The sequence below is a fragment of the Trichosurus vulpecula genome, chromosome 8, assembly GCF_011100635.1.
Source record: "Trichosurus vulpecula isolate mTriVul1 chromosome 8, mTriVul1.pri, whole genome shotgun sequence".
Classification (NCBI taxonomy): Eukaryota; Metazoa; Chordata; class Mammalia; order Diprotodontia; family Phalangeridae; genus Trichosurus; species Trichosurus vulpecula.
Window position 1 is genome coordinate 195,358,881 of NC_050580.1, and position 22,706 is coordinate 195,381,586.

At 40.0% G+C, this 22,706-nt stretch overlaps 1 protein-coding gene across 1 annotated transcript in view; it reads left to right on the forward strand.

The window, feature by feature from the left end:
* Positions 1-1,232: 1,232 nt before the first annotated feature.
* Positions 1,233-22,706, forward strand: part of CHP1 (calcineurin like EF-hand protein 1) — a 44,021-nt gene continuing 22,547 nt past the window's right edge. The window contains exons 1-2 of the mRNA XM_036735596.1: positions 1,233-1,787; positions 12,130-12,202. Of these exons, the coding sequence (XP_036591491.1) occupies positions 1,721-1,787; positions 12,130-12,202 (140 nt within the window). The 5' untranslated portion in view covers positions 1,233-1,720. The remainder of the gene's footprint in view (positions 1,788-12,129; positions 12,203-22,706) is intronic.

The window sequence follows — 22,706 nt, forward strand, 5'->3', positions numbered from 1 at the left end:
ATATACTTCTAAAAATAAGGGGGAAAATTAAAAATATGGATAATTAAGAAATAGAAATAATCCTATGATCTGATGGATCTGCAGGTAAAAAATAAACAGAAACCTTAGGAAATATCAACCACGAAAAGCTAAGTAGAAAGCCACAATCCAAAACAATCAAGATTGAGTAGGTTAAAGATTGGGAAACCAGATCTTAGACTCATGGATTTAAAGCCGAAGGTCGTGGATCCAACCTCATTTTATACAAGAGGAACAGGAAACTTATCAGCAATGAAACAAGCTTGAAATTTAAAGTCTATCTTTTCCAAGGCTATCATGATTTTCCTTGCCGATCATAAGAATCTGCAATGCAAAAAGAAGTCCCTTTGTTTCTTCAGAGAGCCAAAAAGTTATCTTTGAGTATTCTATCACTTAAGAGAAAAAAAATGGACAAAAAAGCGTAGACCACTCCGGGAAGTGAAAACTACTGGCAACAAAACGAGTGCCTTTCAAGGCCTACTTGGGCAAGTACTTCATTCTTTATTTCATCAGCGAAATAAAGAAAATTTGCGGTGACCTGCTGATGCCTGAGGAACTCAAACTCTTTTCTAGTTACGGGTAAAAGGGATTATTTCTACCATAGAGCGGAGGGAGAGAGGGTGAAGGAGGCGTATTTGAAGCCCAAGTCGATAACTACTGGAGGCCCAACTAGGGGACACAGGAGGAGGCAATAAGACAAGGGGAGTGGGAATAAGATGAGCAGTATGGGCCCCAAGTCACTGTATCCTCGAAGCCACGATGTGCTGGGGGCCCAGGTCGAGCCCAACTAGGAGGCTGTTACCCGGGTGGTCGGAAGGGCCGGGCCCGACTGGCAAGCAAAAGGAGGCTGGAAGCGAAGAGCAGCGCGCTGGGCCGAACTCAGTTTCGCCGCGGCCCAAAGTTCGGCCTGCTGTTCCACGCAGAGCCGTCTATCCTCTGCAAGGACCCGGCCCGCTCTCCACTAGATTGCCGGCGCCCGCAGGTGCCGGAACGTGCTCGTTTCCACGCGAGCCAATCAGCGGGAGCTAACGAGCGCGCGCACCGGGGCGGGGGAGGGAGCGAGGCAATACGTCACCCGAAACCAGAACCCAACTCCCGGCTTGCAATTTTGTAGCGAACTGGGCTAGAAAAGAGTGTATTTGTTCCCCCCCCCCCCCCCCCCGCCCTGCCGTTCTCGCAACCTGTATGCCGGCACCCGTAGTGAGGTTTTTTTCAGACTATAAAAGGGACTAGGCCTCGAGGACGCCAAATAAAAGGGGTGCACTTCCACCTCATTTTTGAGGTCAGACTGTCAGGCCACTGCCGTTTGGATTCCAGGTGCCTATGCGCCTCAGGCTTTGCCCCTTTTAAGGCAAGCGTCCTGGTTCCGGGGGGCGGAGCTTCTCCCGCCGTACACTGGAGCCCAGGAAGGCGCTCGCCGATTCCCACACTGGGTCAGCGGCCGGCGGCACGGACGTCCGTTCCGTGCGCGGGGCTCACGGGCAGCTTTCGATTGGCTACCTCACTCGGGCCGCCCTCTTCCTCGTGCCCACCCACAGTCCTCCCTCGGGTCGGCGGAGAGTCTCTGCCTTTCCCTTCCTGACCCCTATCCCTTCCTTCCCTCTCCCTCCCCCTTCCCTGCTGCTGCCGCCGCTGCCGCTGCCGCTGCCGCCGCCGCCGCCTCCGCCGCCTCCGCCTCGGGAGGAGCTCGTCCGTCTCGGCGATGGGTTCCCGGGCCTCCACGTTATTGCGGGACGAAGAGCTCGAGGAGATAAAAAAAGAGACCGGCTGTGAGTCGGGGCTGAGAGTGGGGACGGGCCGGGCAGGGTGGGCAGGGCAGCCGCGCTCCTTCTCCGGACCCCCGGTAACGCTTGCGGCCTTCCCGCGGCCAGGCTTCCGTAGGCCGTGTAGGGATCCCACCACTCCTCCCTCCCCCAGCCGTGGCACCCCCCGTCTGTGGTCGGGGAACCTAGTCCACCCCTTGGTCAGCCCGGCATCGCGCGACACGTCGCCGCAGTGCACTCCACGGGCGTGTTCGGGCAGGAGGGGGTGGGCTCGGTCGACCCGGGTCCGGACCTGGGAATGCGGGCGCCCCTCCACTTTGTAAGCGCGTTCTTGTCCGGCTCAGCCCCTGGAAGACGACTAGGTGTAACTCCCGAAATGAGGACGCCTATTTGTTTAGTCCCAGCCCTCCCGTTCTCCAGCCCCTCTTTAAACTGGGCTGTGCATTGGACTGTGCCAGGCAAGCTGGATCTTCTTAGAGGAGACAGACGGCTCCTGTGACGTTTCTGAGCCGGCTTCTCAACCACCACCAGCTGGTGGAAATCAGAGATCGTTGCCAAACATAGGATGGGTATTCACAAACTAGCCATTAAAGCTAGGGAATCCGAGCCCTGAGGAGTGACCCAAGACCAGAAACCTGGCCCGTGTGATGAATCGAAGGTTCCTCCCACCACCCCACCCCAAAGATCACCTTTGTAAAAAGGAATGCATCGTTAAATCGTTCATTTGAGTGTAACAATAAGTTATCCAAACTTGTTAGTACTATTTTCCTTACTGCCGTAATTCCAGATATATTGACTTCTACAGCGGTGGTGTGTCTTATGCAACGGCCTTTCGAAATTGGATCTGTTCTAGGAAACTCAGTGAAAATTTGTACTAGGAACTGGCCTAACGTGTGTATCACTTTAGCCTGGCCTTGGGGACAATAGAGAGCTTTTAAGTAAGTCAAGAATAACAATAATATTTCTATACTATAAGATTTGCAAAGCACCCTACATTAGGAACGTGGATATAGAGCTTAGAGGTTGTTTAAGAGAGGAAGTTGTTTGAGTGCTCAGCAAGAGCTGGGCTCTAATTTGTGCGACTTGTGATTCGGTAACAACAACTTTCTGAATGTTTCTTCATCTCTAAAATTGGGTGGTAATGCAGGTTTTACCAGTCTCAGGATTTTTGTGAGGGTGAAATGAAATAATATATGTAAAGTACTTTGCAAACGTTAAACTGCTACATAAGTGTTAACCATTATTATTACTGAATCCAATTCCCTCATTTGATCTTTACAGCAACCCAGTGAGGCCATCGCTTCAGATATTCTTGTTTTCCAAATGGAGAAATTGAGACTCAATGAGTCAGTCCCCTGACCCTTGGTCACACAGCTTTCCTAATCTTCAGGTGACACTTGAATCCAGGACTCTCCTCTGACTCCCAAGTACAGTGCCCTTTCTCTTCTACCATTTTGGATGCCATTCACATAAATTATCTCATTTGAGCCTTGTCATAACTCCGTGAATTATTACTGCAGGTTTTATCCACACTTTACAATAAGGAAACTTGTCCTTAGAAAGTTTGCTATTCACCCATGACTACACAGCTTGGCTAGTAAAGTGAAATTCAAAAAAAAAAAAAAGAAAAGGCAGGGGCAGCCAGGTGGTGAAGTGAATAGGACAAAGGCTGTGAAATCAAGAGGACCTGAGTTGAAATTTGGCCTCAGACACTTGCCACTTAGTAGCTGTGTGATCTTGGGCAAGTCACTTAACCCAACTGCCTTGCCTTCCCTCCTCTCCTTCCCCCCCAAAAAAGTAATTCAAACCTCCTGAGGCTAGTTCCAGTGCTTATTCCCCTACACCAGGCTACATCCTAAGAATTTTGTATGAATGCTGGATTGAGCTTTCTAAATAAAACCAATGTGTAGACACAAGCATTGACACTTTAGTGACATCTGCCCCGGGTATTTGTATGACATCAGAGATAGTACCTGAACTTTAATGACCTGTATGTAAAGCATAGAGGATATGGAATTGCTAGGATTATAAATGTCTGATAGTCCTCTTGGGTTAAGTAAAATACTGTCTTACACATCCTGACCAGGACTTTGTTGTACAGCTTTATAAACTCTTAGAGGTGGAAGCTGTCTTAGAGGTTAAATAATCCTATTTCCCACCCATTGCAGGAATCTCTCCTTATACTACATTCCTATTAGTCATCCAGCCTCTGTTTAAATACCTTCTGTGAGGTGAAGCTTACTAACTCAGAACCACAGGGTTCTTGGATCTTGAGCAGGAAAGATTGCATAATTAAATGCTTTTGATTTATAGTACTCATTTGGATTCTTAACCCCACATTCTTTTTATGACTGGTTCTAACTCTAGGGATAGAGACATACGGGAGTTCTTGAGTGCATCAAGTACTTCATTACATTTAGCAACTCTGGCCTCTGTCCACAGTCACAAACAGTTCCTGTCATCATGCCCTATTGTCAGTCAACACCAGGAAATAAGATCTTCAAACATACTCCTCACCCCACCCTCCCCCTGAAAAACATACACAATATGAGGAAATGTGAAAGGAATCAAGAATTTGGAGAAAAGATCCTTCCTTTAAAGTGGAGAAGAAACAAGCATAGGACTGCCCTGTCCCTGTCTGATAAAGAATATGGGGAGAGGTTGGTTAAACAATCTATCCTAGTAAGTAATGATAACTATTATAAATTTCTGGATCTTGTGGTTCCCAGTTTCTCTCTTAGATTTTCCCCCCAGTCATCTGTTGTGTACAAAGATGTCTAAATCCTCTTAGAAAAAGCTTTCTTGCCTGTCTATCAGAGAATGCCTTCAGCATGAAGGGAGTCTGGGCTTGAACAGATGAGGATATGAGTGATGGGCAAGAAAGGGCTCCTAGCTCTCTTGGGAAGAATTCTAGCTTGCTCTTTGTTACAACAGGGGTGTCAAATAGAAACATTCTTCAGGCAGCTAATTGACATCATGTAGATGGTATACTTATTTCATTAAACGTTTCCCAAATACATGTTAATCTGGGGAGCTTTGCCTTAGGTTTGACACCTGTTAGAGGACCTATATGGTGACTAAACAGTTCGGGACAAGGACCAGTGTCTCCTTTCAAACAGCTTACCTAGTCGGCAGTGATAAGATTGGCAGATAGGAAATTATGAGAGGGCAGTACAAGATTGTTTACATTTCTGCTAAGAATTGTACAGTACTCTTCCATGAGGTTCTGCTTTATATAGGCAACTAACAAAAATATCCTCATTGAAATACATGAAACTAAAGAACAAACAATGCTTAAAAGTCTCATACTCGTAACAACCATCGGAAAGAATACTCCAAATCATTAATAATAAGAAATACAAAGCAAAAGAACTGAGGTTTCACTTCACAGCAGCAAATTAGCAAAGATTATTCAAGATGGGAATAGATGATGTTGGAGGGGTTCTGAAAAGACAGGGACACACATGAACTGTTGGTAGAGTCATGAATTGGTCCAGCCATTCTGAAAAGCAATTTGGAATTAATCAAATAAAGTAACTAAAATGTCCGTATACTTTGAGCTAGAGATTCCACTGCTAGGCATAGATATCAAGGAGTATTTATAGCAGGACTCTTTGTGGGGAGTGGTTAATGTTACTATTTTGTAAGAAATAATGGATTATTGAATATAGAGAAGCCTGGGAAGACTTATATGAACTTATTTGAAAGAAAGAGAACCAGAGATATAATATACACATTGATGATAACATTGTAAATGGGAAATTATCTGCTTATATATGGTTTTTGTTTTGTTTAGAGACGTTACCAGTGTGACATATCAACTGTGTCTCATCCTACCCTTTTCTCCCAGTACATTACTAGCCCACTCCCTTTTCTAGTTATACATAGGTATGCTATCTTTTTAAAAAATTTATTCATTTATTTTTAGTTTACAACATTCAATTCCACAAGCTTTTGAGTTCCAAATTTTCTCCGCCTCCTTCACCTCTCCCCTCTCAAAGACAGCATACAATCTGATATAGGCTCTACACATACATTCACATTAAACATATTTTCACATTAGTCTTACTGCAACGAAGAATCATAACAATGAAATGAACCACGAGAAAGAAGAAACAAAACAAAAGACAGCAAATAGTATGCTTCGATCTGCATTCACACCCCTGTAATTCTTTGTCTGTATGTGGATATCATTTTCCATCATGAGCCTTTTGGAGTTGTCTTAGAAACTTGCATTGCTGAGAAGTGCCAAGTCTATCAAAGTTAGTCATTGAATAATGTGGCTGTAACTGTGTACAATATTCTCCTGGTTCTGCCGCCCTCACTCAGCATATCTTTTTCCTATCAGTTTTGTTGTACATTCTTGAGATTCCCCACACTTATCAGATATTTTAAGGTAGTTGGAGAGCACAAATTTGAGATGGTCTCTGTGAAAACTTCACATTGGAGTTGGAAACCATATTCTAAGATTTCCTTTTCATAGTTCCAGTTTGTTTGGAATTCGTTCAGATAGCCAGTTTAGCTGTTGCTCACAATATGAACCATTGGCATTAGGTAAAATAATTCTAGGAGTATTTCAGTATTGAACATTCCAGCGGCACCAGAGATCATTTCACTTACCAGATACCCTATGTAAATGCTAATAAATTGATATGTAAAGCCAAGTCAGTGTTGCTTAATGGCTAAAGTTGGCCTCAAAGACAAGACACTTAACTCTTGCCTGGTCTACGCTATGTGACCATGGGCAAATCACTTAATTTCTTAGTGCTAGTCTAGGCAATTCTTTTAAGTTGAAGAAAAGGTACCTCTTCTTTGGGGCCACACTTGCTCTTTGTACCTTTGCAGAGTCTCGTTTATATTGTTACAGTCACTGGGTGTATTGTTTCCCCAGCTCTGCTTGTTTTTACTTGCCATCAGTTCACATAAGTCATCATATTTATTGTTTCTTACAGCATAATAACATTGTATTACATTCATGTAACAGTTTGTTTAGGCAGTGCTCCTTGAGTGATGGGCCTCTTGTTTGTTTTCAGTTTTTTGATTGCCACTAAAAGTACAGCTATAAATATGTTGGTTTGTGGGGAGCCTTTTTGTCATTGCCACTTGGCAAATGTGCTTAGCAGTGGAATCTGTGGGTCAGGGGTATGGACGTTTTACTCCCTTTCTTTGCTCACTCCAAATTTTCCAGAATGGTTGGACCACAGCTCCACCCACAAGGCAGTAGTTAGCCTGTCTTTCCAGAACCACTCTCACCTTGACTACTGCCACTATTTGTCGTCTTTGTCAGTTTTCTGGATATCAGACAAAAACTTAAGAGTTGTTTTGATTCACTTGCTCTTAGTAATTTCAAGCATTCCTTCTTTTGGTTGTTAATAGTTTGCAATGCTTTTGAGAACTATTCCTTTGACTACTTCTGTGTTGGCTTTTGTTCTTATATATTTCTATGAGTTTTCTATCTATCTTGGGTACTGAATCCTTTGTCAGAGATTTGATGCAAAGAATTTTCCTGCCATCTGCTGCTTCCTTTCTTATCCTAGATGTGTTCATTTTGTTTGTGCAAAAGCTTTTCAATTTCATGTGATCAATATGACCTGTTTTGTCTTTTGTAATTGCCTCCATCCCATATTTGGTTAAGAATTCATCGCCTACCCATAGTTGTAAAAGGTACATGATCTGCTTCTCTTCTAACTTATTTTATGGTATTATCTTTAATGCTCAGGTCATGCATCCATTTTGAATTTATTATGAAATATTTCCCTCTTGTATTTTCATTGATTTGCTCTCCTTTGTCCTCACAGTACTTTGTATGTACCAGGAATTTGATAACTAATTGGAATAAATGTATCTCCGTAGGTTAAACATGCATGCTTGTGAACATATAATTAAGCAGAAAGTTAACAGATGTTAAATTGCTCTCACAAATTGTATAATCTCCACCTATCATTCAGGCATAACTTTGTGTCTGTTGTTCTGGCTAGGAATTATAATCTTAAAGCAAGAATGTGAAAAATCATTACTGCAAATGGAATAGTAAAGAATGCAGATTACTTTGCTACTTTCTAGTGAAAGTGGAAAATAGTTTGAAGGCATTTAGAGACAAAAAAATCTACTTTTAGGCTAGTGAAGTTTTTATATGGAGAAGCGATAATTTTAGCAGTACTATACCATACTTGTATTGGAGAAGCTGAAGCAATTGGAGATGCTGGTGTTGAGATTGTTATCCTTTCCACCAACAACAAGCTTTCCATAATTGAAGAAACACCCTTGCTCCAGGTATTGTCCTCTTTCCCACCTAGGACCTCCTTTTTGTTCAGGTTAACACATCAGCCCATTTTCATATTATCAGGGACTTGAGACTAAGGCATTGTATAAATTTTGAAGTGGCAGAACGGCGTAATGAGTGAAATACTGGACTTGGAATTGGGAAGAACTGGGTTCAAGTTTCTGCTCTAATGAACAAGTCACTTAATCTCAGCTTCAGTTTTCTGATCTATAGAGTGAAGAACTGTTAGGCCATATAGCATGTGAGTGGTAAAATTTCAGTACTAGAGGAGTTAGGGTAGAGGAGCCTTCTTTCAGGAGACTTGAGTATTGCTTGTTTTTTATTTGCATGTTCATTCAGGATAATTGTAGAGATAACACAGTTTTTTATTTTTGTTCTCTATCTCTGTCCCCCATTTTTGTTGAACCTCTTCATACTTTTATTGCTACTTTATACTGTTGCCTCTTCCCTTAAAAGTAACACAGTGCATTCACTTTTTAAAGGGCTTAAAAGGGCATGCAGTAAAGAAAATGACTGAAAATCTGTGTTCTTTGACTCAAGGATTCTGCTGGTGGGTGGGCTGTATCCCAAAGATATTAGTGACAAAAAGAGGCTCTATATATCTCCCAAAATGTTTATGTAGCAACTGTTTTTGTGCTACCAAAGAACTGGAAACAAAGTAGATGCTCATACTGTGGAGGTTAGACAGATGTATTTGATGAAATGTGCTGTGAGAAATAATGAACGTGATTAATACAGAGAAGCCTGGAAAGGCATATATGAGCTGATGCAGAATGAAGGAAGCAAAGCCAGGAGAACAATGTTCACAGTTACTCCAGTAGTAGAAATGGAAAGAAAACAAAACCTGAATTCTGGGAAATGAAAATGACCAAGATTGGTTCCCCAAAAAAAGATATGTGAAGATAACTCCTTCTGTTCCTTTGTAGAAATAGGGGACCATGGGTGTGAGGTAACTTAAATAATATCAGATTTTAAAAATGTATCAGTTTTGCAGGATCTTTTTTTTTCCTTCAAACTTTATTGTAAGATATGGAATATAATAAGAAATATCAATATTATTTTAAAAGATATCAATAAAAAACTTTAAGGTTCCTTCACTGTGCATATATTGTAAGACTTACGGTATATTGGTTAGTTTTGCTGAACTTTTTATTTAAGTGATGGTTCTCTGGGAGAGAGTGGGGGGAAAGAACGATAGGAAATGTATATGATATAAAAACAAGATAGTAAAAGTTTATTTTTCAAAAGACAGACCATTCCATGTTAGATGTGTAAGTCAGGAAGGTTTTCAGGACCCAGTTTCCTTCTTGGAAAGAAGACAAGATCTGAAGTCAAAGGACCAGTGTGTGAGTCCCAACTTAGCTGCTTTTAGCTGTATGGCCATGACCAAGTTTCTGAGCCAAATTTCCTCATCTGAGACTAATAATATTTGTCCTTCCTATTTCCTAATAATGTATATAAAGCACTTTGTAAGACTATTATTATTTTATAGTATGAAATAATCTTTTATTGAGTAGATAAAGAAGATATCTTTCCCTCAGTGACCATGAAATTCCCATTTATGTTTTATATATTAAATATTCCCATTTATACTTCATAAGAAGCAACTTTACACCAACAACTGAGGGTCTTCCTTTGGTCATCAACAATGATGTTGCTGTCAGGCAATGGTCCTTATTTAATGCCCTCCAAGAGAAAAGAGTTTAACAGGAAGCACAGTAGGGATTGAGTTGATGCCAGTAACTTCCTGAACTTCAGCTTCTTTTAGGGGTAGTTTGGAGTTGTGCCCAAATCTACCCCACCCCCTTTTTGCCTTCCTAGGGTGTGCTTTGTGTTCACTGTGTTAGAGTAGAGTTGGCAACCAGCTCAAAGAGTACTATTATCATTTAAGTCCCCAAAGCCCTTTGTAACAGTTTCAATAGTGAACTGCCTTTGGAATCCAGGAAATAGGTCTTGGATGACACTGCATTGGAGAATGTTAAATATTGACTTTTGATTGTGTACTTCCAGTACCTTGCACATAGTAGGTGTTCAATAAATATTTGTTGAATGAATGGCTCTGATCCTATATGAAGATACTAGTTCAAGGTGTTGGTATCTTTAAATAAAAATTAACAAAATCTTTTAAAATTATGAAGTGCTCAGTTGTGAGGACTGATCCATTTTCTGCACTACAGTGTATATGGATTGCCCTACCAAATAAATGCCTTTTGGGGGGATGGAGAAAGTAATCTTAAAAGCATCACAGAGAGATCTGTTTCAACTACGAGACATTTACACAGAAGAATACCTTTTGTTTGTTCAGTTTGCCTTCTAAAACAAAAGCAGCCCGAGATGCTTCATGTTGGATTGGGATGTTAATATAAGACCGAGCCCTGCTGGCAGTTCTAGGACTACTTGCTTATGTATTGTAAGTGCTTGCATAGCCTGGAATTCTAGTGATGGTGGTGATTGAAGGGATGGAGAAGGAAAAGCATCACTGTTAAGTGGTTGATAAGCCCTTTTCTAGACTTTTTTTTTCCCCATTTCTACAGTGGGGATGACATCCAATGGTATCTACCCCACAGGGTCGTTGTGAGAATCAATTCAAATAATATAGACTCTTCTGGCCTTGCCAGAAGGAGCTGTTCTACATGTTCACATGTATTCTTGACCTCTGATCTACCCCTGATCTCTTCAAATTGCTGTACATAAAGAAACCAGCCCATAAGAATAAACCTAAAGAAACTTGATGTCCTGATAGTAACAGCTGTTCTGTGACCTGCCAGTTTTTGCCCTACTCACTTTCTACATTCTCTTATTTCTTATCTTCACTTTAAGGTGGGTTTTGTTTGTTTTGTTTTTCTTCTGGGCTGTGACTAAATATTCTTAAACCTATGGCTGAGCTGTCTTAGAAAACTAATTGTGCCATAACCCTTGTCGACTCCTCCCCAATTCAGCCACCAGTTACACATCTCAGGTTAACTTCTAGCCTTCCTGGGGGCTAGACTATAACAAAGTCCAAGCTTGCCACACCCTACTTTTCTCCTTTTATTTCCCCTGCCTTTTCTGCTACCTTATTTTTCCTGCACAAAAACTGAGTGGCTCAAAAAGGCCATTTTCCAGGATCAATTTTGTAAAGTTCTTTGCACTTTTGTCATTTGGTAAGCTCTTCAAGAGCAGAGACTGTTTCATTGTTATCTTTTATTTTATCCCCAATGCATAGTGCATAGGTACTTAATAAATGCTTATTGAATGGATGTTGGCATACCCTTTAATTTGCTAATTACCTTGCTGTCAAGCTTTATTGGGAACTGTACAGTGCTCATGCTCAGTCAAGAAAAAGGACACTTATCTTAGGCTGGTTGTAAGGGTATGACTGTTCTTTACTTTTCCCAAGGGGAGTGATAAGTCTCTAATGACTGATAAATGAATAAACCTGACTTAAGAGATAAAGAATCTACCTATTGTTCCTCAATCTTTAATACATCATCACTTAGTCATTCACCTAGTGCCAAACTGAAATATCAAACTGATAAATGGGTTTGTATTTATAAAATCAACAGGTATATAATCAGTAAGAACATAGAGATCTTGAAGTTTCATTTTTTTTTTCTTAAAGAACATCTGGATCCCCTTGGCTAAGAATTTATGTGGGAAACAACCTTTTAGAGTATATTTATGACATGTAGGCTTTTGAACTTACAGGCTTGGAACACAAAAACTCTTGAGTTAATCTATTGATAAGTTAAGCTCTTAGCCAACTGAAGTTTTAACACAAAAATTTCCTTATTTGTGGCCATATTTGAGTTAGCTTAGATTTTCTAATTCCTTTTATTCAATTATCTTTACACACCTAAAAACTTAGTTATTAACATATTTGGCCATGTAGTGGCAAATTAGATGCAAGACTCCCTAAAGGAAAAAGGAGGCACATAGTTTGTAATTATATAATGATGGAATCAGGAAGAACAAGTTAACTTGGTCCTAGAATGTTATGCAATATAGTATTTTATTTTCATGTTTAACTTTGTGAAGGGGAAGACCCCTGCCATATTAATCTGGATCCATTTTTGTTTTCCTTAGTTTCCCACAGTCAAATCACCCGTCTCTACAGCCGGTTTACCAGCCTGGACAAAGGAGAGAATGGTACTCTCAGGTAAGCATTGCCTTTCTTCATTGGCTGGACATCATTTCCAGGTGTTCCCTTACAGCTGCCATCAAAGCAAGGGCAGACTAGACAGTCATTTATCATATAAAGAACTAGTCTTCTTGAACAATAGTACTATAGTCTGATTTGCTTCTCTGCATCCTCCCTCAGTGATCACCTAGGCATGGTTGGCCAGTGACATTAGCTAATAACAATCATATTTATTGTCTTTGTACTTTCCCTTCTGTTCAACTCAAATATTTATTTGGCTGTTTTTTTAATCAACATCCTGGTAAGAATTATGTGATGTATTGCATGTCTAAGCTTTAGATGAGCCTGATTGTTAAATTTCCCCACTGTAGCCTTTCTGTGTCCCAGAGCTGACCTTGTTTTCTTATGGTAATGTAATGTTGTTATACACCATTTCCTACTGATGTTTGTCTTATTGAACTCAAGTGAATGAGCACTCCCTCTAGTAGCTATTCATCTTGTTCCCAGGCTCTGGTAGATAACATACTTTTAAACTGGTCTTTTTTGGAGGCTGGCCCAAAGAAGTTCTATGCACCAGGCTTCTGGCACAATCAGTGGAATATAACATGGGATTGAGGGTGCAGAAAGAATTTTTAATATTGTAGTCTCTGGAACTAAATTATAGAAAATTATAGAAAAGCCTGATCCATAAGACTACTTGGAGGAATATCCTGATGTCAGAAAAAGCTATAAGTTCATTAAAACTAAGTTTCAAAACCTAATACTCACTGTATATGAAGAGTCAGCAGGTTAGAAATCCTGGCCTGATCTTCTGTCCATAAACACAAATTAATAACCTCTTTCAATTTAGAGATTGCGTAGCAGATCTCAATTAAAATGTCAACCACTTTAAAAAAAGGGCTAGCCTCCTTCAAGCCAGCTTCAAACTAGTTAATTCCTTTTTCCTTTGTGGGAAACAAGTTGGTTTTTTTTTAGTGTTTATGAGAAAATAATCTGGTTCCTCCCTCACTAGTTTGCATTGCCCATAAGTAATAATGGGAAGAAAAGAATCTTTGTTTAAAAAACCAAAAAGGGGTTGGGGGCACCTCCTCCATTGAAAATCTTAGTCTTTGTTCTTTTCATCTTATTATCCCAAGATCTTCTGAAAAAGATTCCAGGCAAGGAAGTAGAATTCACCCAAATGAGAGTGGCTGACCATACCTACCCTGTATGTGGTGTAGTATCTATGGCCTCGAATCTTCCTTCTGTGGTCATTAAGTTCAATTGTGTCTTGAATTCATAAAATTTATATTAATCCTTTTTCTCTCTTCCATGCCTTCTTTTTCTAATGGAAGTTGTAGGCATGAGAAGCTCAGGTTCCAATCACAATAGTTTATATCATATTTCATCACTATAAAACGTGGTACATCTACTATCTCATTGAATCCTCACAACTATCTTAATTGGCAGGTAGCATAAGTATTATTTTCTCTCTTTTACAGATTGGAAAACTGAGTCTCAAAGAAATTGGTTGACTTGCCTAGGATTGGATAGTGAATAAGTAAGAGAGCTGGAGCGATGGCTTAGGATGGTGCTCTGGCTTCAGGCCCAGTGCTATTTCTAAATTCAACCTTTTTGAAAAGTAGTTAAGTTTAATAGATAGTAAGTTCTTGCTTTGTGTGAGACACTGTGCTAGCCTCTGGGATACAAAAACAAAAATGAAAAATGGTTCCCACCCTCAAGTAACTTTACATTCTACTGGGAAAAGGAATGTATAAAACAGATATAAGTAAATAGAGGGCATTTTGATGGCAGAGAAAGCACTAACTAGGGCAATCAGGAAAAGCTTCCTGGAGGAGGTGCGCCTGAGCTGAGCCTCAAAGGAAGCCAAGGCTTCTTTGACATGGGGGAGAGGGAAGTACAGTTGAGGTCTGTATAAATGCTTAGAGCAGAGATTGCCAAGTGTGGGAGAACAGCAAGTAGGCTGCTTTGTTTGGAACATAGATTACATGAAGGGAAGGATATGAAATTAATTTTTTAAAAAGTAGGCTGGAGCCAGGTAGTGAAGAGCTTTAAAGGAGAAGCTTGTATTTTATCCTAGCAGCAACAGGGATAAAAAACTGCTATTTGAGAAGGAAACTGACATGGTCAACTTGTACTTTAAAAAGTTTATTTTGGCGTCAGGCGGGGGCAGCCATTTAACTGGATGTTATGATAATCCAAGTGAAGTATAATAAGGCCCTGAATTTACATGTTGGTTGTGTGAGTAGGAATAGGTGTTGAATTTAAGAGATGTAAAAGTAGGGTCATTAAGTTCTGGTAACTGAGTGTGACTGGAATGAGTTAAGGGTGGTAAAAGTTGCAAACCTACGCGATTGAAAAGATTATGGTACCTTCCTCAGAAATAGTGAAGTTTGGAGAAAGGGCTGGTTGTTTGAAGAGGAAACTGCACTAGGACTTTTGGGACACCCTGTATAGATTTGGGCTATCTAAGTGATAGTTTAATTCAAGAGATAAGAAAAAAGATCATAAGACAGAACTTTCAGAAGCACCACAGTGAAGGAGTGGGAAATAAGGAATGATCCAGGAAGCAAAACTGGGGAAGGAATGGTCAGGAAGATTGGGAGAAAACCAGGTGAAAGGGACATCATGGAAGCCAAGGCCAGAGAGAGTATTAAGGAGGATGTGGTCACAGCTACTGGGAAATGCAATAGAATGAGTACCAAGAAAAGCACATCAGATTCATCAGTTAAGAGTTTCTTGGTAAACTTGGAGAAACCAGTTTGATTTTAGTAGTGTGGTCAAAAAACTAGATTGCAAGGAATTGAGAAGTGAATGAGGGATAAAGGAGTAGAAACAGTGTGTATAGGTGGCTGTTTCTAGGAGTTTGGCTATGGAAAGAATGAATGAATGAACTTTTATTAAGTGCCTACTATATACCACGCACTGCTAGGTGCTAGAGATATAAATACAAATTAGGAGTCTCTCCCTTTAAGGAGCTTACATTTGATTGGGCAAAATAACAGGTACACATCTAAATATGCAAAAAATATATATAAGATCATTGAGGAGGAAGCATCAGCAACCAGGGGTCCGGAAAGGTTTCATTTAGGAGGTGGAAAGTAAAGGAAGCTGAAAACTTTTAAGATGCAAAAGTGAGGAAGGAATGCATTCCTGGCATAGACACAGCTGGAGCAAAGTCTCAGATGTCACATGTGAAGAGCTGCAGAAATGTGAGTTTGATTAGACCAAAGATTTGGTACATGAGAGTAACCTATAATCTAGAAATAGAGATTCAAATCAGAGTGTAAAGGGCTTTACATACCAATTAAATGGAGCATGGATTAGCAGGAGGAGATTTCAGGCAGGCCAACCAATTAGGCTTACAGGAATACCTAGGAGAGGTAGTCAGGGATGTGTGGCCTTGCTAGATTAAAACACTTCCTTACGCTTGCTTATTTAAAAAGCCTCTTAGATGTTAAATCACCATGCAACTTAATATGATTGCTGCTACTACTAATCAGCTGACCCTTGTTGAAAAACAATCATTGGAAATTTCTAGTTGCTGTGTTATTTATCAGCTAGGAAAATAGACAGCCATCTGTCCTGGTGGCAAACATCTACCTGCCAGATCAGATAATCTCCTTAAGTTTCTTCTAGTCCTGCTTTTTCGATTCTACTCCAGTGTCAGACTTATTTCAGAATCCTCCAGTAAGTTCAGCTTCGATAGACTTGGGTTCCACCCAGTTTGCAAAACAAAGATGGAATGGTAATAATAACTTCCATTTGTAAATGTTGATAAAGATAAGTTAACCCGCTTAGCCTTGGAATTCCTTCCTGGGGCTGAGCTTATTTGGCAAGTGAGTGTAAACTCATCTAATATTTATCTGCACAGTGCTTCATGTCCATCCACCTTGAACCTCTTAGGACATCTTGTCATCCCACTTTTAATCCCATTCCCGCCCCCTTTCCACCTCTTGGTGTGGTGATAGTAATCATATGAATACTACTGTTGCTTTTTGCAAGGGTGTGATAGATAGCCTTCTGGTTCCACTTACTTATCATCTCACTTTTGTATTTGTATCCCTAGCTTCCCACATAGTTGCTATTTGAATGCTTTTTCATTCATTCAAACTCAAGTACTGATGAATATTGTGTAAAACTCCAAGAAAAGTTATTGTGGTTAATAAACTCTCACCTACTTAAATATGGGGATGAAATGTAAGTGAAAAGGGCACTGGCTTAATCAAGTGAGAAAGCCTAGCATTTTGTTGCTTTATTAGAAGTGTCTCTATTACCTTGAACTATCATTTAACAACTCTTCTGTGATTTAGATGCCTTGTATGTAAAATGAAGATGATCCTTGGCCTCCTTATTTTGACTGGGTTATGGAGGTCAAATGAGATGATAGCATCATTTAGCAAACCGGAAAGTGTTCTGTATATAGTAAATATTAGTACATTTTTATTGAAATGTTGCCATATTGTACAAATGTAAGGTGAGTATTACTGCTGTTGTTAGGAACTTTATAGAGACTTAGTTTTCTTAGCCAAATGTGACTATTAAAAGAAATAGAGTGAAGGGAGTTTTACCTTTTCATTGAGTATAAAATAATCTAATGCATTAGCTTCCTGTGGAGGCAAACAGGTGAATAATTGACTAAAAAAATAAGTGTCAGAGAAAACAATTTGGGTGTTTGGACTTGGGCTTAAAACATAAAAACGTTGGCCATTTGGTGAGTAGGAGAAAGCTATCTGCTTAGAGACTTGCTCATCTGATCCAGAGCCTTAAACTAACATGGAGAGGGAGACAGCTACCAGATCAAAACCTAAACATGATGTGCTTGTTGGAAGAGGAACAATAATGAAAGGTTGTAGCAATTTGCAGAATAATGGGAAAGACAAATTATTTTGTATCTACAGAACAATGTATTAATAATGCAAATTTATCTTTCAGAAGGTAGAAGCAATAAGAATTGCTATCATAGATCTAATTTTGACCAATAAGGAAGAACTGGTAGGGGAAGTAAAAATTGTGGGGCTAAGTTAACATGCTGTTTTAGAGTTTGTAACAGATAAGGAGATTGCCCAACATGTGGTATATATCAGATTTTAGGAGAGTAGGTTTTGAGGAATTCGGAGAAAGGTAGGTAGATTTAATCTGAGACTGTAAAAAAGAGAAACTTGGTTACAAGAGACAGGAGACAAAATTGTACATAAGTCCTTTGAATGGGAAAGGGGGTGGAGTTGGAGACACAGATACTCTGTGGATGCCCCTGTGATGTTATTAGTATAGCGAGCTATCTACTGATGCGCATTAGCTGCCTCTAGCACTAAGAGCCTGTGACTAGCTCAGGGTATAGGTCAGAAGCAGAACTTGAACCAAGGTTTAAAGCAAGAGTAGGTAAAATATAACCTACCCAACACATTTTTTTTTGTGCAGCCAATGGGCTAAGAATGGTTTTTACATCTTTACATAAGATTTTGCATTTAGAAATGTAAAACCCATTCTTACCTGAGGAGGGAGGGGCTTGGCCCTCCAGCCATACTTTGCAGAAAGGGAAGACTTTAAAAAGACTGGTATAGCTACACATGTTGCTCATGAATGAACTCATATTTTTAAAGCAGACACAGAAAAGATGGTAGGTGGAACAGATAACTGAAGGTGAATGAAAAAGTATAGCATTTTCTTTTGGAAAGAGTATCAGCAAGACTAGAGCCTAGATCAGATTGAGGCACAAAAAGTGCCTTTTTAAAAGCTCTGTTGGGATCAAGTGGAGGAGCATGAACAAGGCCAGACTGGGGAAGAGGGTGGAATGATATCTGCCCTTTCTTAATCAAGGACAATGAGCTTCAGAATGGGAAGGATAGAATAAACACGGTTAACAAGTAACTGAAATCCAAGGTAAGTGAAATAAGAGAGCACCTAGTTGCATTCTGTTACACCCATAATACTGATGAGTCATAAGGTTATGAAAGACTTTGCTAATAATACTAAAAATGCAGTATTCTTTGAGGAAGCAAAGAAAATTAGGGAGCTGCCATAGGACTGGAGATGTACAAGCATAGCTCCATTTTTCCAAAAGGGGAAAAAGATAGCTACATTAAGCTACAGACCAATGAAATAAATGTTGGTTTTTGGAAAAATTGTGGAACAGATTGTTAAAAGAATAACTTGTGAACACTGTTTGCATCCCTAAGTCTCAACTCCAGGTGGGTTGGACTAAATGGTCTTTGAAGTTCCTTCTCGTTTTAAGTTTCTGATCTCGAGACCTCAGAATGCTGAAACAATGGGTAATGTGTGATAGTAATAATGATGGCTAGCATTTATGTAGCATTTTAAGGTTTGCAAAGCAAACTACAAATACCTCACTTGATCTCCACAACAACCCTGGGGGATAGATGCTGTTATTAACTTCATCTTACAAATGAGGAAACTAAGACAGAAAAAGGTTAAGTGATTTGCTATGAAATTGAACACAGGTCTTCCTGACCCTGCCTGCTATCAAATGGCCCACCAGCTGCATCTAGTAAAATGAAATCTAGTGGGGATGAATGTAAAACCCACAAATGTAGGGTTAAAAAAAATCAACTCTGCAAGTACAGGATTAAGAAGACAAAGACTGAAAGACAGTTTGGGTGAAACAGACCTGAGAGTTTTAGTGCTTTCCAGACTTAATAAAAATCTCCACTTTGGTGCCACAGTTGAATCCCCACGCCATTGTAGGATGCAGGACTTATGTGTACTGGTGGTCCAGGGCAGTTACTAAGTCTAGAGTGGAAGAACTTTCTTTTGTTTGTTTTTGTTTATTTGTTTTCTAAGAGAAAAAAAACTGTTAGCTGGAGTGGGTAAACAAGTTTTAGAGTTTGGTGAAGCCAGAATCCATAGAGTAAACCCAAGAGGCTCAGCATGAAATCATCAGTAGTCAGTAAACATTTGTTAACTTTCTACTGTGTGTCAGGCACCAGACAGTCCCTGCCTTCGAGGAGCTTGTAATTTAATGGGGGTGGGGGGGACGTGTCAGAGGGTACCCAGAGCAGGGGCATGATGTTGATGTTTTGTGGTATCAAAAACAAGCAGAGTGACTGATAGAAAAATGAAGCAAATTGCAAAGTTCTGAGCCCTCTCGTGGGAAGGCTTTGGGAGCTGAGGCTGCAGAGAAGGTGCTGAGCATCAACACTAGGTCAGCCTTCATGCTGATAAGCTGCTTCTGGGGCAAGAAGGAAGCCGAATATCTGCTAATGGAGAATGAAGACATAGTGAAAGCGCTTATAGCAACTATACTGCAAAACTGTGAGCAGAGCCTATACAGAATTGAAACACTCAGTGCCATCAATGAGCTTACATTCTGTAGAGCAAACAGTAGGTACACAGCTAAGTAGGGTATGAATAGGTATGTCTATAATCTAGATGGATAGAGTAATTGGAGAGGAAGCACTAGCAGCCAGAGTTCAAGAAAGGCTTCTTATAGGAGGTACAATCAGTATTGGAGGGAGCTAAAAATTCTAAGGTGCATAGGAGAGGAGGGAGTATGTTTCTGGCATGGAGATGGCCAGAGTAAGGAGGCCAGTTCGATTAGAGCATGGAGTTGGTAACTAGGAATTACTTGTAATAAATCTGGAAATGTAGGTTGAAATCAAGTTGTAAAGGGCTTTAAATACTAACAGGAGTTTCTACGTAAGGAAGAAGTTGGTGGTGACAAGATGAAAGTTTCCCTTGCTCACTGTCTCTACATGAGACAGTGTACTTTTATATCGACAGCCCCACCTTCCTTTGCTCTCCTCCCTTTGGGTAAGTGTGGTTCCTGACAGAGGGAGCCAAAAAAAATCCAATGCTCAGAACAAGAGAAGTGATGATCATGCTCTACTCTGTCCTGGTCAGACCACATCTGGAGTATCATGTCCAGTTCTGAATGCTACATTATTTTCTCTCCTTTAGAAAACAGTAAAAGCAACCAACATTTATTTAGGTCTTTAAGGCTACAAAGCACTCCTTGCATCGTCTCATTTGAGTTTCACACTGACTTTGAGGTGGATAGCTATTGTTTCTGCATTTTTAGATGGAGAAACTGAAGCTCAAAAGAGGTTATGTGGCTTGCCTAAAGTCACAGAACAAGAAGTGTCAAAGGCAGAGCTCAGATCTAAGATTTCCTCCTGCCAGGCCCAGCATTAGCCACCATGGAATGCTACTTTTCCTGTTTTGACACATCAGATATTTCTCAACAAAATCCCTCTGCAAAATATAACCACCCCCAAGCAATTATATTATCAATTGATTATTAACAGAAAGGAGCAATGCCTCCTCTGTTTGGCTGTTTGATATTAACATTGAGTTGTATTTGACCTCCCTGGGGTATAATGCCAGTGGTGAAGTCTCTGGGTCAAGGGGTAGGAACAATTTAGCAACTTTTCCTTCATGATTCCAAATTGTTTCCTAAAATGGTTGAATCATTTTGCAGCTTTTACCGGCAGAAAACTGTCATTCTTCACTTCCCATAACCCTTCTATATGCTACTACTTTTGCATTGTCATAGTTTTCTGATGCATTAAGGATTATCATGTGTGAATATGATTAGATTTATTCTCTTCAGTCCTATAAAAGCAGAAGTAAGACTAGTGAGTGGAAATTATAGCAAGACAGATTTTTGACCATAGTTAAGGAAATCCTTTTATCAACTAAAGACAGTCCAGCAAACATTAATTAAACCTACTGTGTGCCAGGATACAAAGAGAGGCAAAAGATGTCCCTGCTCTCAAGGAGACGGATAAAGGTGGAGATAGTGGCAAAGGGCATCTGGTAAATTTGAGTTGAGAGGGGAGAAGTGGTAGCATCAAATGGCTTCAGTTCTTTCAATAAAATATGAGGCAAGATTCTCAGCTGAGAAGATGGAAGGAAAGGAATCTATGGGAAGTTTGAGATGGAATGACAAGGTTTAGAAAAGTCCCTGTGGTGAGTGGAATAGCTCATCAAAAGGAAGGCAGAGGGAGAAGTGGTATGAAACTAAAGAACTGTCCAAGAAGGGAGCAAGCTTCCCGGAGAGGTGATGAGTTTCCATCATTATGGATGATCACTTGTTGAAGATGTCATCAAAGAATTCACGCTTCAGGAACAAGTTGGACTAGATAACCTTTAAATTCCTTTAAACTGTAAGACCCTGTAGAGTTTATGGGTTAGGTTGTCCCTTGTTTTATCAGTTCATACTCTTGTAAATGAAAGCTCAAGGCAAGAAAAAGAATCCTCGAGATAGCTTGCACAGAGTAGAGTTCATATCCATAGAAGCTATATATCTGGTACTCTGCCCTCTCACTGAGGATTTCTTTACCAAAGAGAATACTAGTAGGTATAATTAAATCTCAAATTTCACTGCCTTAAGTCATGATGGCTTACGGCTTTCAAATAAATCCATGAGAAATATAAAACTGATGGGGCTACAGAACTATCAGATCCCTTTAGGGAAACTGACCTTGTGCTGAGGTGAAGGAATCATTAATCTAGATAACATTATCGTGCTTATGCTTCTCAGTTTAATACCTCCCACTGCATTGGCTGTTTGACCTCCATCCTAATGGTACCATTGAAACGTGTCAAAGTACAAGGTTCATGTTCTTATTCACATATTAACTTGGAATGAACTGAAGTGAAAATCCAAAGCTAGGGCCCTTTTTCAGGCCGAGTTCAAAAGAAATTGTTCACCAACCACTTAATACTAGACTTGGTATTTAAACTCTGCCTTTTCTCAGTTGAAGTTAAAATTAAGGCAGATTAGAGATTAAACTGACGTTTATGACCTTTTCAATTCAAATTAGCTTTAGTCCACCTCCAAGAAACAATGCCCATCTGTTTTCTTAGTTTTCTGCTGTCAGACCAGTAGCTACGTTCTGGAGATAGTGAGGCCTCCACATTAGAGATTTTATAAATTGCATACAAGGTTCCTAATAAGTACTTGCTAAATTAACTGCATCAGGAGTTTTGTCTTTTTTTTAAATTCCATTACAAAAACCAACTCATGACTAATTTCCTCTGTTTCATTCATTAATATATTTTAAAAATTTCTTACCAAAGGGCCTAGGATCAAAACTTAGAAATATCATCCTAATAGCATCAAAGAGCTCTAACTAGAGCTAGAAGGGACTTCAGAGTTCAATTTCCTCATTTTACAGAAAAGTAATTGAGGCCCAGAAAGATAAAGTCAGTTGCCTAAAATTACACAAGTAGTTGGATCACAGAGGATGATAAGAATTCCATACGTGCATCAAACTAAGCTTTCTAGTTACTTTCCCCCCCACCTGCTTATCCTTATACTATTTCCAGCAATAGCATTACCATTGATTCATCCATGATTTAATTTTTGTAGTACTTTTTTACCCTTACATCATTAGTTTCAGATCTACTGAGGAAATCTCTCATGTGCCTTCCCTTCTCTCTATTACTACTGATACCATCTTAGTAGAGGTTCCATGATGCCCCTACCAGGTGCCCTTAATGGAAAAGAGATTATATTTATTTTGCTTGCTTGCTTGCAGAGGGCAGAACTAGGAACTGT